Here is a 16,626-nt window from a genome sequence, read left to right as displayed (position 1 = left end):
CCGCACAAATAATGTGGGAGGGAGGGCGTCACAGGTATTTCCCCCCCACTTCTGGCCTTTTGTCCCCAGCACCGGAGCTTTTGAACCCCTCCAAGAAACCCTCAGATGCTAGTGAAAGGCCATTTTGCTGCAGTGCACAAATTGGACACACAAAAAATAGAGCTCGGGTCCCTGCGATTAAGCACGTCAAGGCTCGCGAACAGCTCTAACGATCCGTGCCGTTTAGCCCTCAAAAGCCTGGGCAGAAAGGGTGCGCACCCCTCCCCCATCCACGCCGGTGCGGAGGGACCGGGTCAGGAAGCGCGGCCTCTCCCCGGTCACAGACCACGCCTCCCCCGCCTCCCCCTTTACTCCTCCCAGGAAGCGGTGATAGACAGTTCGGTGCGGTTCTCCACCCCCTCCCCTCCAGCTGAGTGGAGGAGTTGATGTGTCTCATTATAACAGCCAATGCAGCCGCCATCCACGCACAAGCAAAGAAGCATGTCCCATTTAAATACACCCACGCAGCCCCAGCGCCCTTAGCCGATCGGGGCGCGCAGCCCACACGCACCGCTGCTCCGGGCTTGGAGATCCGCGCACGCTGGGCTCCCGGACCCGGCGGACCGGAGCGAGGAGGCTCGAGCTCTGGCTCTGTGGGGCCGGGGTGGGCGGAGGAGGCTGGGCCCGGGGCCTCTGAAGCTACACCCGCATGAGGACGACGCGAGTGAAATAGACCAAGGTGGAATTTCCAGGGAAGAAGCTTCGGGGTGGTTTTGATCCATTTCTCCAGCGAAGAAGTAGACATGGCGAGCGACTCCCCGGCTCGCAGCCTGGATGAAATCGATCTCTCGGCTCTGAGGGTGAGCAGAACATGCTTTCTGATTTCTCTCCAGTGGTTTGGGTCGTAGTGAGTGGGCTCGGTTCGAGGGCTGGGGTTGGGGCTGGGGCTGGGGCTAGGCTTGGTGGGCAGCGGCATAGAATGCACCCGGGAGGGAACCTGCGATCCGGCGTGTATTCGGGGGTTGCTGAGGTGCTCTGAGCTGAGTCCCCACGGCAGGGGCTGTGCGGTACGTGTACTTCTTTGGCTGTGGCCGAGGGTCTTGCGAGCTCGTGGAGCTTACCCCAATTTCATCTTAGACCGGTGTAAGACCATTAAAATGAAAGGCTCGTGTGTGTGTGTGTGTGTGTGTGTGTGTGTGTGTGTGTGTGTGTACACGCCCCGGCAGTCCTCTTGTGCCCAAAGCGTGAGACCCGACTGCCCCTTTCTGCAAAAAGAATCCTTGCGTGAATAAAGGCAGTGACCCCTCGCGTTTTCCAGCTACCCACACGATGACATCGGAGCCTGGCTGTCCCCGACGAACCTGCCCTTCCGAAGGAGGTAGTCCTGGCTCTGCAGGTCTCGCCTATGGCAACTGTGCCCCTTCCCCCTTTTCTAGCTTGTTGGAAGGAGCTCCCCTTTAGCGCTCCCCTAAATGCCAGTCTGCCACTCACCTTTATTTATGGTTTTCACTCAGCCCTGCCTTGTGCTTTCTGACTTTGTGGTGGTGACATTTCAGTTTTATGGCTGAACTTAAGCAGGTGAAAGGGATGTATTTTCAGCTTTTCCCAATCAGACCGGAACTCACTGGAGTGTGTGTGTGTGTGTGTGTGTGTGTGTGTGTGTGTGTGTGTGTGTTCCCTGTGTCAGTGGCCAGTCCTTTGTAGAGCACCTCCCTTCCCCCAGCCTCTCGGTTACCTTCACGTGAATTACCTCAGACGCCGTTTCATTGTATTGACTAAGACATCACCGATATAGAATCCATTTTGCTGTTGTTTTGAGATCAGAATATCAGGAATCCCCATGTAGACTCGACGTTTCCCACCCCCAACCCCCAGTCTCAAACACACTGCTTCAGGGAAGGTGGAGGAGCTTTCTTGCTATTTTAATTGGGTACTGCCCGCCAGGAAGAGGGTGAGGGGTGGTGTTGGTGGTGGTGGTGGTGGAGGCAGCAGAGATCTGGGAAACATTAAACGTCAGTCTGAGGACGACTTCTTCCTCTGCCGAACCAAAAATAAAATAAAATAAATAGCAAGTGCATACTGGTGCACGGAGGGTGGGTGAGACCCAATCGATGGTGGCTCTCGCCTCAGAACCCAGCAGTATGGGGGGAAGTTCACTTGCTTTCCTGAGGGATACATTGTTACACTGATGCTAAATCTTGAGGCCGTTTGCAAGAGTCTCCAATGCTTCTCCTGACACTGCCTCCCCGCTACAGATATTTTAAAGAGCTATCTCTTTGATCAAAGTGATACTTTTTCTTTAGTCTCAGTAAACCTGTTTTCCTCACCCCTTCTGCCTTCCCTTTAATCTGTTCCTCCAAGAGTGATGTTTCTGCAAGGCAGTATAGAAGCTGAGAAGAGAACAGGATGCCATTTGAAATGGGCTGGCTCATAGCTGGGCAGTCAAAGCTCATTCATGCATCATTACAGTAAGCTGTCTGTTTCCCTGGTGCCCAGAATGCCACATCCAGAGCCCCTTGCCCTCTGGGCAGCTGGAAGTGGGGGTTGGTAACAGGGTGGGTGCTTTGGCCCAGTCTCCAGCTTCCTGCTTTACTGACAGTGTTCCTTTGCCCTACTTTCTGCACTGGGAGTTGCTGCTGGCCGGTGGATCAGCTGGATGGATAGGGGAGACTTGGGGAGGAGGGGAGTGGCCGAGGGGAGGGGGTCTGAACAATGCACTAGGCTTGTGGTGATTTCCCTGAGCTGAGATCTCAGCATTGCCCCTCTAGTGGAACGCTCTCTGATGTGATTTTAAGTTGGGCTGGGACTTGTCTCTTGCGGGCTTTATTCCTTGGGAAGGTTTTTTGTGAGAAGCCAAACACAATACCTGCAGTCTGGGGAGCTACCAAGAGGGCCCTCCAGGCCCAGCTTCTGCACAGTCCACACATGGGGAGATCTGTTCTCTGACAATCTGTGTTTGGAAAGGATATTTTTACATGATTAAGTGAAATTGCTCTTTGTGGCCTGGACTGCTCACTTAGTTCTCTGCCTAGCCGGTGTACAAAGACAGCAGGGCAGGGAGGGGTGGGAGCAGCCGCTATGCTGAGTCCTTGAGGTACTGCTGGCTGGAAGATTAAATGCAGATGTAGAGACAGTTGCATCCCATGCAAAGAGGGTTCTTCCTCCAGGCTTGTGGTGGGTGAGGTGAGCTCCAAAGGCCTGTAGGTGAGCTCTACAAATCAGAGGGCAGGACACCTCTGCCTTCCCACACTTGGAGAGCTGGGCTCACTGAGATAAAAAAGTCTCATTTGTTCCTAAGCTCTCAGGGAAGCCTCTTGCTGAAAGCCTCTTGGGGAATGCCCGACCCCTGAAATGCAGCCAAGGTCAGTGGCTTCTAGGAGAATTGGCTGCAGCCCTCCGGGTCCCTGGTCCCTTGCTGTTTCAGTGGCTCTTTAATGTACACATTCATTGCTTTTTTTTTTTTTTTTTTTCCAATCCTGAGTTCAGAGCACTAAAAGCAGAACCTGTCTGGAGAGGTCTTTATCCTCACTTTAGGGCCCTATTGTTCTCAGCCAGTGATCCCAGACTGGACCCAGTCTAAAATTTCCCTAGATAGGAACAATGCATAATTCATACCAAAGCAACCAATAACAGTACTTTTCATTTAAATTATGCAAGATTTAGTTGGTTTTAAAAAATGAAATGAAGTGAGATCTATGTTGGTTGAAAAGTAATCAGTAAACAGTTTGTTTAGTCCTGATTTTTAGAGCTCATGAAGAGAAACTAAATCTTGGGGGTGGGGATGATTTTATAGATTTAGAGCTGAAAGAAAATTGCAGGATGCTCAGCCCTCCTCTTATTTGACACAGGGAAGCTGAAACCCAGAGAGGTGAAGTCTGTTGTCCAAGGTCACCAGCTGTAGTGTGGGAGTAGTGGGAGAGGTTGGGGGTCCTTAGAATAGCGGTTTGGGGAAAGAATCTAAGTCTACTAATTCCTCGTTCAGTGCTCTTGGCTCTAAGTCATATTTTCTATGGTTGAACCAGAAATCAATAATACATTTTCTGCTTGAGCACAAAAAATGGCAGAGAGTAATAATTTCACCAGGGCTACATAATTTTATTTATCAAGAATGGGGAAACTGCTTCATGCAAATAATCTGGTAGTGCAGACAACCACAGGGCTTTCAGACACCTTTGGAATTCATCCTGTCCAGCCTGGTTTGTTGGCTCCTTTGCAGGCGAATGGTGTCTGAAGCATATAGGAGAGATGTTTGTCCTGCACGGGTAACCTCTCTCAGTAACCCATCTCCCTCTGAACAGGTCCCAAGGGGTCTGTCTAGACATAAACATCATTTAGAAGTCTCTGCCTGTGAGCTTTATGGAGTCTGTGTTTTGTATAATCTATGTGGATATGGATATTATATCTAGTATTATGAATAAAAACTCTATCCGTGTGTGTGTGTGTGTGTGTGTGTGTGTGTGTGTGTGTGTGAAAATGTATGTATACATACATCAGCTACAGCAAACAATTACTCATTCAAACCTGGGGCTTGAGTCATTCCTGTTTCAAGACATCACAGCATGAAAAGATGAAACCAGGGTGCTTTATTGCACACAACAACGTGGTGAGCTCAGCCCAGAATGCTTTTTGGAGTTTAGCATATTTATCAACCTGAGTACCTTGGCTGCTTTTAGCTTGGCCCACAGGTTAAAACATTCGTGGCCAGGATTTGGCCACTGCCGACCTTACTCTCAGCTTCTGCCAGGACTCAGACATACTCTTCTACTTGAACAAATTTAGATAACCTATGCATGCTTACTATTTCCTTACTATTTTCTGGGCCTGGTGATTTCTTTTTTTTTTTTCATCGAAACCCAGGTCAAAGAATTGACCTCATCTGGAAGCCTTGCATACATATCTTAGCTATACTTTTCATGCTTTTATTATCATTGTTATGAGATTTTCTTTGTGCTCTTCATTAGAGACTGTGGGCTTACTGAGGGCCCACAGAGTCATCTTTAAGTCAAAGGCCCCATTAGTTGAATGAATGAATGAGTACACGAATGAATGCCTAAGTAAATGGAGAGAATGAGCACTGGCCTCTAGGTTTTGCTCTGCCTATGTCTTATAGGTTCTATGACTGGGATCACTAGTCATTCAACAATAATTAACATAAATATGGGAATGATCATATAACTGCTTGCCTTCCTCATAGGCTGTATTCAAAAACATAATAAAAAAATCTATGGTATTGCTTTCAAAACTGTAAGACCCTGCACACATGCTACTCCATGATTAAATAGAATTTTGTAGGAAACATGATGCCACCATTTGATCCTAGTGATTGCACCTAGTAGAAAATTCCTGAGAAGAAGATACCAGAGGTGCCTCTCATTAAGAGCACCTCAGCAGACCTTAGCTGCCGCTTCCCTTTATGTGCCAATATGACCTTGTATGTTTCTCTGATGTCCTCACTTGAGCTTTGGTCTAGTATCAGCATTCATTACATATGAGGTAGGCTCAGCCCAGAAGCTTTTTGGAGATGACTGTATTTCTAAATTAGTATGAACTATCAGTATTATTCATTAAAACTATCTTTCTTTCTTTCTTTTTTTAAAAAAACTTTTCCTCCTCTTTATGGATGATCCATTAATCAAATGAAAGCACATTTATTATGCCTGTGCCTTTTCAAAAAATTTCTTCTGTTTTCTTGCAAGGTGAGGTAGACACCTAAAAATGATACACAAGTAGCTCAGTACTTAAAACCTGGTCAGAGGTCTCATAGGTCTCAAAGAAATTTTAAAACATGGTTAATTCACTATCCTAGAGCATTTAATTACATTTTGCCTAAAATGAGATTTTAGTAAAGTTGCTCACATTGATAATAGTAGCTTAAGGTGATAGTAGCATGGCAGTTTCTTCATTAGATTCATTTGTTGTTTTTGAGAAATATTAAACAGGTGTTTTCTTTGCAGTGACATTGTCTTATCATCAAGTAGTTGTCAGAACATCAGAGAAAAATGCATAAGTATTTTTAGTATTCATCATTAACTGGAGTAATCTTTAGTACAAAAGCTAATGTAACTCAGGGAGTTCGCTGTTTGCATAATTGTCTACTTAGGAGGTCACGGAATATTTTGTCAATGAAAGAATGCCCAATGCTTTTCCTTTGTGAAAATATCACATCTTCTCCCCTTACCTGTATCTCCGCTTTGAAATCTTACAAATTTGAGTCTGGCTGGTTGACCATGTCTTCATACTGCTCCAGAATGAATCTTCCGTGCTCTTCTCATTTCAACACCCTTTTTTCTTCCCGTGATAGTGGTTCTGATGTCCCCTCACCTGGGGCTGCTGTAACTGAATCATGGCTGCCGTGCCCAGCCAAGCACAACCAGTCTCTGTATCTGCTTCTGATAGAATTTTGGATAGCTTGAGTCTGAAAGATGCTTTATTTCAAATTGTTTCTTCCATCCTGTGGGCGAAGTAGCTCTCTGAGAATAGAGTCTAAACTAGTTTTTCGCTTCTGTGAAAATCTCCATGGTATTTTTTGAATGAAATGTGATTTTGCACTTATCCTGTAAGGTTCATAGTGGAGAGACAGAGAGAGAGGACTGATGCAGAAATGTTGGCTTAATTCTGTTTGTAATTTTTTCCCATTGTGGTGGGAAATGTATTTGCCTGTAGAGAAAGATGATCCCATCCATTTCTTTTCACATGCCCAGGATGACTTCATTGATCTTGAGAAGGTGCCCCCTAAAATTTTTTTTTCACCTCAAGTATAAAAGTCCTTTCTTAGCATGTGTTGCATGATGTCCTCTTGTCTGCACTCTTCCATGTACTCCTGTGGTTGCTGTCCTAGGTATCACCCATGACAAGACCCACCTCCTGTACCTCCACGTCTAGCCTCCTGATGGATCGATCTCTTTTATATACAACAACCACATTAGTCTTCCTAAAGCACAGTTTCAGTTGGGTTGTATCTTTTTTCAAGACCTTGCCTGACTTCTCTAAAGACTAAACTTTAGCATGGACCAAAAACTTAATATGACTGAAGACTATACCATAGCATAATGTCAAGACCAGCTGTCATCCCTCTAGGCCTCTCACCAAGCTCTCCAGCTGTCATGAGCACTCTGCTGCTGCCACAGGAAGTGCCTTCTAATGGATGCTCTTGGGGCACCCTGCCTTCTCCTCTGTACCTACTGCTTGCCCTAACAATGAATGTGCATGTGCTACATTTTTCACACAATTGTCCCTAATTTCCCTCAGCTAGAAGTTCTCCCTCCCACTTAGCCACTCTCTCAGAAGGTGCCTCACATCTCCTTCATAATACTCAGAACTTGTTGTAGCGAATTATAGTCATGACTAGATAATAAGCTTTATGAAGGCAGTGTGTACATTTGATTTTCCTAAGAACCTCACTGGCATATTTTACAAAAGTAAATATGGAAGTGACAAGGTACATAATGTACACCTCTTCTGGAAGGATCTAGGTGGTGCTGCCTTGAAAGGGTATAGAAAGCCCAAAGAGGTGGGGTGGTGCTGACTGTTACACAATTTCAGGGAACATGAATTCCATTATATCCTATGTTACATGACTCCAGGGGACACTTTTTATGTAGGATATAACTCCAGTGTCTGCTAATTATATAGAATACTATCCCAGTGGTGCCAATTATTAGAAATATAATGCCAAGGATCCCTCCTGAGTAGGGATCCCTGTTTCTGGAATCTCCACATCATGGAAAATTGTCTCCATATTCTAAATTTTGAGAGATTTTAAATGCTGTGGGTTAGTCTCCCTAGGCCAGTGGTGTGTGTGTGTGTGTGTGTGTGTGTGTGTAGAGGGTATTTTGATATTTTTAATATCCTCACATGTTTATTGTGATTGTTTTTACTCAGTGATAATAGAGGGTAGGAAGGGTTATGCTATTTCAATTGTCCCCTGGAGGATGACATTGAGTTTTGATCTTGGTGAGTTGACAATGGATTGTGAGGATTTGGGAGACAAAGAGGTGTAATAGAGAGGAACTGTGTGGGAGTGAGAACCCAGAGTCACCAGGCCGGACTAGAAAATGCTAGAGGGGACTTTCTACACTATCACTCTTCTATAATAAATCCTGAGATATGTAAAAGAACTCCAGGTAGGACTGGTGATATTTAAATAGCCATAGAGTCTCCTTCTACCTCTTGGAGACTTTAAGATATTACAAACTGGACAGAGGACTTAGCTCAATGGATTTAGCTGCCTGCCTCAAAAGCGCAAGGTCCTGAATTCAATTCCTGTGGTCCCCTTTGCAAAGAGGGAGGCAAGCATAGGGGCAAGGTAGTAGAAGGCGGCGGTGCTGAGGAGCTCCTCTCAGGGACAGGCCAGCGCAGGGAGCCAGGAAAAACAAGAACCAAGATACACCACGTAAAGCTAGGCGTGGTGCACACAGCTGTAATCCCAGAACTCAGGAGGCTGAGGCAGGAGGGTCGCTGTGAGTTCAAGACCAGCCTGGGCTACATAGTGAGTTCCAGTTTAGTCTCAACTACATAGTGAGACCCTGCCTCAAAAACCGGGGAAAAAAAAAAAAAAAAAAAAAAAAAAAAAAAAGATATGACAAACTGGAACACCCTCAGTGAAGTAGGAATTACCACTGAAAAGTAATAGCACTTCTTGGGCAGTAACTTGCAGCAATACTGCTGCATACCTAGGGTAGATTCTCAGTTGCTCTCTTTATAGTCAGTGAAGTTAGAACCTTGGCAGTATGGATCAAGTTGAAATTTGGAGACATTAGAGACTTTAATGTTATACTATGTATGCAAAACTAGCATTTGTTTTATTAGTGTAGTAGGAAGTAGAAAGTATATACAAATCTGGGTGGAGTGTAAGTTTGGGTGTAGTCTAGCATTCTAGAATTGTGTGAAGTGGAGTAATGCACATGCTGTCTGGCATTCGTTCATTCGTTCTTGTTTCCTTGTATTCAGTCATTCAGCACATGTTCATTGGATGAGGCTAGTTGTTGGGGCTGAGCCCTAGACCAAATGGTGTGCTTTCTGCACTCAAGGTTGATCTGAGAAAACAGTCTGAGGCCATTTTTTTTACTGTATGTTTGTGATACATAATTACATTCATTTGGGGGAGTTGGTAAATATATGTACAGTATCATATCTTGATCATGTTGGTCCCTTTACACCTCCCCTTATCCCTCCTCCTTCCCTTGATCCCCATCCCCATCTTCAAAAAGTCTACTTCTCTGTTTCCTACAATCTTTCCTTCATTATGCTCTTTAATGTATTTACATTTTGGGTTTCTCATATTTAATTTTCAATGCAGTCTTAGACCCTTTTTGACCAGTTTTACTAGCCACATCGATCTTTTACAGTTGTGAACGTGCCAACGTCTTTCCTATAGAACCTCATGTCAAAAAACCTTATCACCAGATATTCACAAAGAAGGCTGCATTTTATTATTTGGGTTTTAGATCAGATGCTCTCTGTATTATTACTTATCTATTATCGCACTTAAAAAATTATCTCCAAACTTAGCAACACTAATCCTTTATTATATCTCTCACAGTTTTTGTGGGCTAGAAATTCAGAAGTGGTTTCTCTTGGTGGTTTTGGCATGTGGTGTCTCCTGAGATTGCAGCAGGATATCGGCAAGGTCAGTTGTCTTCTGAGGCCTCCCCACTGAAGCTGGGTAATTTCTTTCCAAAATGGTTGACTCCCATGTGCTGGTTGGTAGGAGGAGGTCTCCCATGGACTACTTGAGCATCCTCAGACATAATGCTGGCTTTTTCTAGATAGAGCAATCCAAGAGAGCAAGGTACAAGCCTCAGAGTCTTTAATAACCTAGACTTGGAAATCACACACCATGTTGTCTGTCATATCCTGTTGGTAATCCATGTCAGCCCTATTCAGTGTGGATGAACTATACAAGGAGGTACAGAAGACAGGAGTCCTTGAGGGCCCTGGTGGAGGCTTCCTTCCATGCAAGGAGGCTTTCTTTTATACACATCTCCAAAGTAACTGTCCTAACTTGTGGCCATCCAATCCAGTGCTTTATTTTCTTTAAAGCAGTCATAAGTATGTGAGTTTTTAAAATTCTGCTTTCCCTTATTGGAAATCAAACTTTGTGAGACTAAAGATCTTGCCTGCATGTTTCCCACTATTCCTGGTATTTAGAATTGTGGCTGGCATGTGATATACATTAGATAAATAAATATCAGTTGAATGAACAAAATTACTTTATTTAGATAAGATCTTAAGTGGTACTTCAATTCAGGAACTCAATTCGCTCCATAATTCTGGTTGCAGACTGAACTGGATGAGAACCAAATCAAATATCCCCATAAGGTCAACATGGAACCTATCCACTGAATTTGATTCAGTTCTCTTCCAACTAAGTTTGTGAGCAGAATTGTGGAAAGAATTGAGTTTTTTAGAACAAAGTTGCCACTGTGTTTAGTACACTTTACACCTCCAAAAAAATTGGTTGTGGCAGCTGCACAAATACAATAAAACCATTAAGCCATTAAGCTAAAGGGGGGTAAAATGAAAAAATCAAAAGAGGATTTTGTTTGCCTATCTAGCTGTCCATATGTCTATCCATCTGCCTGTCTAGGGCTTAGTGATCCAACTTACCTCTTTTGTAGGTAGAAACTGGGGCTTAGAAAAATTCCCTGTTTTGTTGAAGGCAGAGCTGGGTCTCATGTCTGCTCAGTCAGGATGATGACACGGTAGCCATCTTAGCGGGTCAGTATCCCTACCAAACAAAAATAAGCCCAAAAAAGTATCACTATGAAGACAGTTATGAAGTTGCTTGTATGTATAGAACACACTTAAGATAGCCCGTGCTCTATTGTGAAGAAGGCAAATCTGCTTCATTAGGTGGTAGAGTAGACACAGCTACTTTAATCAATATACATGAGTAGGAATGTTTTCAATGTAGAAAATGAAAAGTTAATATTTTTGCATCCTGAGGGAGTCAGCTGTGGGAGCCTGAAATACGTATTCTGAAGAATACGTAACCAGGATGACTCTGGGTATCAGGGCCTAGAACACGCAGATGGAACAGAACAAAGACAAGACTGCTGCATGTTAAAATTGTTTAATTAGGAAACAAGCCTTTTGTTTTCCTTCTCTCATTTTAAAAGTGACACATGATTATTGCAGAAAATTTGAAAAATGGAAAAAAGAACAAGTTCTCATATCATCCAAATTTATGGTTCTTATGGTACGCATGTAAATGTTTTAGTATATGGATAGTAGTTTTTTCTCATGCATTAGATAGCTTTAAAAATTAAGATCATGTTGCATATATTGTCTGCTACCTATTTTTTAAACTCAATATTCAATTTTTCCCAATAATATCCATGTTTTCCTAGGAGATAAATTTTAAAACTTTTTAACGTAGGGGATTTTAAACTTATCTAAAAGCAGGAAGACTATTGGAAGACTCACACATTACTGATAGGAATAGAGTTATAATATGACACAGCAATTTCACTTCTGCATACATATTCAAGGAGAAATTAAAAGATATATTCATACAAACGTGTGTTCATGAACGTTATAGTCGCAAAGAGGAAATAACCCAGACATTTGGTCAACTAATGAATGCATAGATAAAATGTAGTTTATCCATATAATGGAATGCTATTCACAGTAAAAGAAATATGCATTTAAAAATACATGTTCACAATATTATCATGCCTGAAACATTTAATATGTCATAAAATATTCACTCTTCAAATTTCTAATCATATGTTTTTAGAGTGTTTCCCATTTTTTTGGAGAGCTGCATCATAATATACTTAAACAATTCCTGTTGAAGATATTTCCAGTTTTTCAGCTCTTAGAAATAGTGCTTCAGGAAACATGCTTATGCGCAAATCATTTAGTGTGTCTTTTTCCTTAGCATAAGTTCTTAGATGTGCAATTTAGAACACAAGTTTGTAAAAGATCTCTAAAGCTCTTGATATTGCCAAATTATTTTCCAATTTTTTGTGAGATAATTATGTATCATTTAGAGATGAACAATATGGCTTAAAAAACCAATTAATTTACCAAAAGAAGGTTTTAGAACAATTAAATAGCCAAGCGGATGACTGACAGGCCCCAGAGCCGCTGCCCATAGGGATTCACATGACTATCATTTGACTCGTGGGCCTTGTCATGACATCAGTATTTCCTGGTGTTTTCCCGCTCTGGGGCTCACCATGGGTACTGACACAAGTTCTTCTCTTTGATTAGCTCTTTGGTGATATTATTTTTAAAGTACCAGTGTCCGCTTAGAATCATTTTTCTTGCCTAAAAACCTAAAAAACATAACTTATGAACTGCTGGTATCCTTGTGCAGTGTGCTAACATTTAATCTGTCATGTTTTTGGAAAGTCATCCAGCAACTGTGCTTGGAAGATGCATGGAGTTGGGCTCATAGGTTTCTATTTTATGAGAATCAGAGACCACTGAATTTGTGATTATGGCTGAAGATAGCAAGACGAGCCAGAATTCCCCACACAGCAGAGACCATTCTCAAGTCTTTATCTGCCAGCTAATTACTAAAGTCAAATTTTGAGTTATAATTTAAATTTTATATGTGGTTGTTGATATTTTAAGATTACAGTGGAGAAAATAAAAAAATGAAACCAGAACTAAAAGAGTAATGAGCCCTGCGTTGTAGAGTACGGTCTACTTTCCACCTGGTTTATAACTAAGAAACAACTATTAAAATTGACACAACTTTATGGTTGCCAATCTTGTGGAAGCCAGTTGGCTGGATTTACTAGATTTTAAAGTGCCTATAAATTATTTATGCCTAGGGTAAAAATCTAGAACTTCACATAGTCAGGGTTTCTTCATTTTTACCCCTAGGTAATTTTTAGCTGCCTGTAAGGAAAATGGTGGGTGGGATAGGTTGTAAGCAGTAATTGCAAAGTGTATTTAAATAAGAATAAGAATATTTAGCATTTATAGAGCACTTTATATCTTCAAAGTGCTTGCAACAGTTATCCCATTAAATACTCTCTCTGATTATAATCTGAACACAAATGCACTTAAATCCAGAACCCGGGTCATGAGAAAAGTATGCATTTGAAAGTTAATTCTAGTTATGCTTTAAAAACCTATGTGATGATGGAAAGTTAGAGTTTGGGATTCCATTGGATTGTTTGTGTTTTGGTTCAGCCTGATGGTTGTTTGTTTTGGGGGGGTACCGGGGATTGAACTCAGGTCCTTGCACTTGCAAGGCAGGCCGCCAAACCACTGAGCTAAATCCCCAGCCCTCAGCCTGATGGTTGGATTGGATTATATCTGTATTATATGCCTCAGCAGTTCTGATCACTGAGGACTGAATGTTGATCGTGATGGTGGTCCTTAAACATGTTCAAATATCAACAATATAAATAAGATTTAAAATGGGCTCTCTCACTACATTTTGTGCTCTGGCCTCAGATGAAATTACCCCTAGTAAATGAAGTGAAGTGGGACAGTGAAAGGAAGGAGGGTTATGCATTGTAGTTTGGTAATTTCTATCTGAGAAAAGTGGATTAAATTCACAGTAGAATATGTTACAAAGAAATGCACTGGAAAAATAAAATACGTCTACAAACCAATTCTCGCTGTTTTGGATATGTTTGTGAATTGTCCCCTTACAGGTACACCCCTGTGTTGGTGATTTAGACAGTATTTGGAGAAAGGACCTGGGCCAGTTACCCAGTAGGGAGAAGGCATTACAGATTCTCGGCAAATGTTTTACTGGCTACTGTGATTCTCTAAGATCTGGTTCACAATTTAACATCCTAAAACTGTGGTTCTCAAAGTGAGATTCTGGGACCAGCGGCTTTAGGATCATCTCTTAGATCCTGCCTCTGACTTACTCAGTCACAAACTTTGGGATTGGCCCCAGCAGTCTTTGCATTAACAAGCTCTTTTGGTAGTTCAGATGGACTTTACAGTCTCAGAACCACTGGCTTAACTTTTATATGATAGTTTTCTTTTCTCTTGTTTCTTTCATGTCCATTCACTCATTCATTTAGCAAATATTTATTAAGCAACTGCTCTGTAACTTGTGCTGGGCCAGAAGCTGAGGAAATAGGAATAAAAATACAATGCCAGTGAAAGAGAGGAGCATGTGCTAAAGACAGTCATAAAAATGGTTTACTAAATACAGGTTAATTTTGGAAAAATTAGAATAGATCCACAGAACTTGAATGTGTTTAAAAATGTTGCAGAGTAAAACAGTGAATTGTATAAGAAAACGGCAACTTTTTTGTTAGGTATGGCCTCAAACAAATAGCAGAATGCACACATTTTCAGAAATATAAAATTTAAAAGTTCACACATTAATATTATGTACATTTGAATTGTTCAAAAAAGGTGGAGGATACTTGAAATTAAAGTCTACGATTTTCATTTGACAATCTTGGATTGTTCTTTTGGCCTTTTTTTTATTAGCAGGTTTATTCAGGACACAGAAAAGCCCCATTCCCAAGATCAACAAGATGCATCCTTCTGACGTTAATTTCCTGTTTTTCTCCATAGGCTTAGAGGGATTTAATTTAAATCCCCAGGAAATGCTGACTTTTGCCTGGAAGCTGAAAAAATGAATCCATATTCACTAACTTTTTCAGTCCTACATTTATTTGAAGCCTAAAATCTTTGAGTTATTATTTTTGAGGCCTGGGAAATGGAATGGATGTTTGGAATCTAGCAGCAGATTAAAGTATTCCTTGACTGAGAAATCTCATAGAATTTCTTTGTAACAATCCATAAACACCTCTTCATTAGCCACAAAAATGTTCCATGTTGTTATTTAATCCACAGTTCTTATATAAGCAAACTGCTTATGCTGCATATCTGTTTATTTGGCAGAGGGGTGATGGCCATTATAGTTGTCAAAGCAATGATCTGTACAATTTGATAATGAGCGTGTGTCCAAATTTTCATACCTCTGGAGAAAATGCTTCTGTAAAAGAGAATTCAAAGACTCTCTTAGAAGGCCTATTTTAAAAGGAAAAGGAGATAGTTCAATACTCATTTTTTGCTTAAAAATGATGAGTTTTCCTTAATATCAGCAACTCAAGGGAAGCATCTAACTTTCTAGAACAGGTCCTAACATCATTAAAGTATGAGGGAGATAGAGCTGTTTAATCAGGAATGTTAACTATTCTCTAGAAGGGACAGGACATTCCATCACCTAAATGGTTTGGCCTTGTAAACCAAGGTTGGGATAGTTTTCAGATATGGGGTGGTCATGTCATCGACCTTGTCTAAGAAACCAAATTTGAAAATGACTTTCAAACTTTTTTTGGCTGCTCTCACACTGTTGAAATAAATGCTTTACTGCTATGTGCATGGTTGAAGGGCCTCTGAATCTGGGGGTACTGCTACTTTCTAATTGGGCCCGAAGACTCCTTAGAATGAAGGGGCTCCAGGTCACAGCATTTTGGAGGTTCTGGTGTCCAAGCAGTAGTAGAATGGTGGGGAAGAGCAAAAGCCTAGAACCTGTTTCTTCTAAAAGGCTCCTCCATCTTTCTTCCTTCATTCTATCCTGCTCTCTTTTCCCCCTTCTTTCCTTCTTTGTGTGTGGCACTGAACATTGAACCCAGGGAGTGCTGAGCTATATTCCTATCCTGTTTCTTACTCTAATTTGAAACAAGGTCTTAGCAAGTCGTCCAGGCTAGCCTTGAACTAACTCGAAACCCTCCTGCTTCCTTATTATAGGCATGCACGGCCATGCTAGGCAAGTGCTGCAGAGTGAACTCAGTTTTCTAAACCAGGTGAAACAAATTCGGTTTTCTTCCATGCAGACAAATCAATAAAAGCATTGTGATTTTCTCCTGGAGATGCACACCCAGGTGCAGACCAGGACAGGGATGGTGCAGACACTCTGATCTGAACAGTGTGTATATTCTTTCTGTATTTTAAAGACAGATGTAATGGTATTGTAGTTGCTAATTCTTTAATATAAGAAGCTTTTATTTTAGAAGATCAGATTTAAATGTGTGGAATATAGAGGTCCACACATTTTAGGGGAGGGATAAAGGTGAATAGGAACAGTGTTTCTTTAAATCATGGTAACCTAATCTTAGTTACTCCTTTGTTTTCCTTGAGTGAGTGCAAATTAGCAAGGGAAATCTTCTGAACCTGCCCAGCTGGGTACCTAAACCTTCTGTGATATAGGATTGTAGGTCCTCACCTGTAGGAGTAAAAAGGGACCCTCCCTAGGAGGAGCCTCTCTGTGAAGAGAGAGAGGTATCCACACCCAGTGAAATATCTATGACATGCGAAATAAAATCATAGAGATCCGGAGATCCAGGTCCCAGAAGGGGGTCTTGTTTTCTAGATTCAAAGTGTGCCTGAAGGTGTTGGAAAGCTTGCTGTCCCTGTGGGATATGTGAATGAAAGCTCATCACCCCCCCACACACACACCCTTCTTTAATTTGTGTGGATGTTTGCAGAAGGTACCTGGGGTTTTCATAGCAGCAGGGGCTTTCTTGTGACTATTAGGCTCTCTTTCCTCTCGAGGCCAGGTCTGCTACTTTTCTTTTCTTGAAGCAGGGTCTTTGTTCTGTGTTGTATCACAGGATACAAGTCCAGTTGCATCATATTTAAAGGAGTAGTCCTCTGACCTTCAGTAAGTTGCTGAATTACAGGATTCACAGTTAGGATTTTTTTCCT

At 42.0% G+C, this 16,626-nt stretch overlaps 1 protein-coding gene across 4 annotated transcripts in view; it reads left to right on the top strand.

The window, feature by feature from the left end:
* Positions 1-368: 368 nt before the first annotated feature.
* Tnik (TRAF2 and NCK interacting kinase) overlaps positions 369-16,626 on the top strand; it is a 367,212-nt gene continuing 350,954 nt past the window's right edge. For all 4 annotated transcript variants that reach the window (XM_010632395.3, XM_010632394.3, XM_010632393.3 and 1 more), the window contains exon 1: positions 369-839. In XM_010632395.3, coding sequence (XP_010630697.1) covers positions 783-839 — 57 coding nt within the window. In that variant the 5' untranslated portion in view covers positions 369-782. The remainder of the gene's footprint in view (positions 840-16,626) is intronic.

The sequence above is a fragment of the Fukomys damarensis genome, unplaced genomic scaffold, assembly GCF_012274545.1.
Source record: "Fukomys damarensis isolate Sample0158 unplaced genomic scaffold, DMR_v1.0_HiC HiC_scaffold_12, whole genome shotgun sequence".
NCBI lineage: Eukaryota > Metazoa > Chordata > Mammalia > Rodentia > Bathyergidae > Fukomys > Fukomys damarensis.
This window is presented reverse-complemented; position numbering and strand designations above follow the sequence as displayed.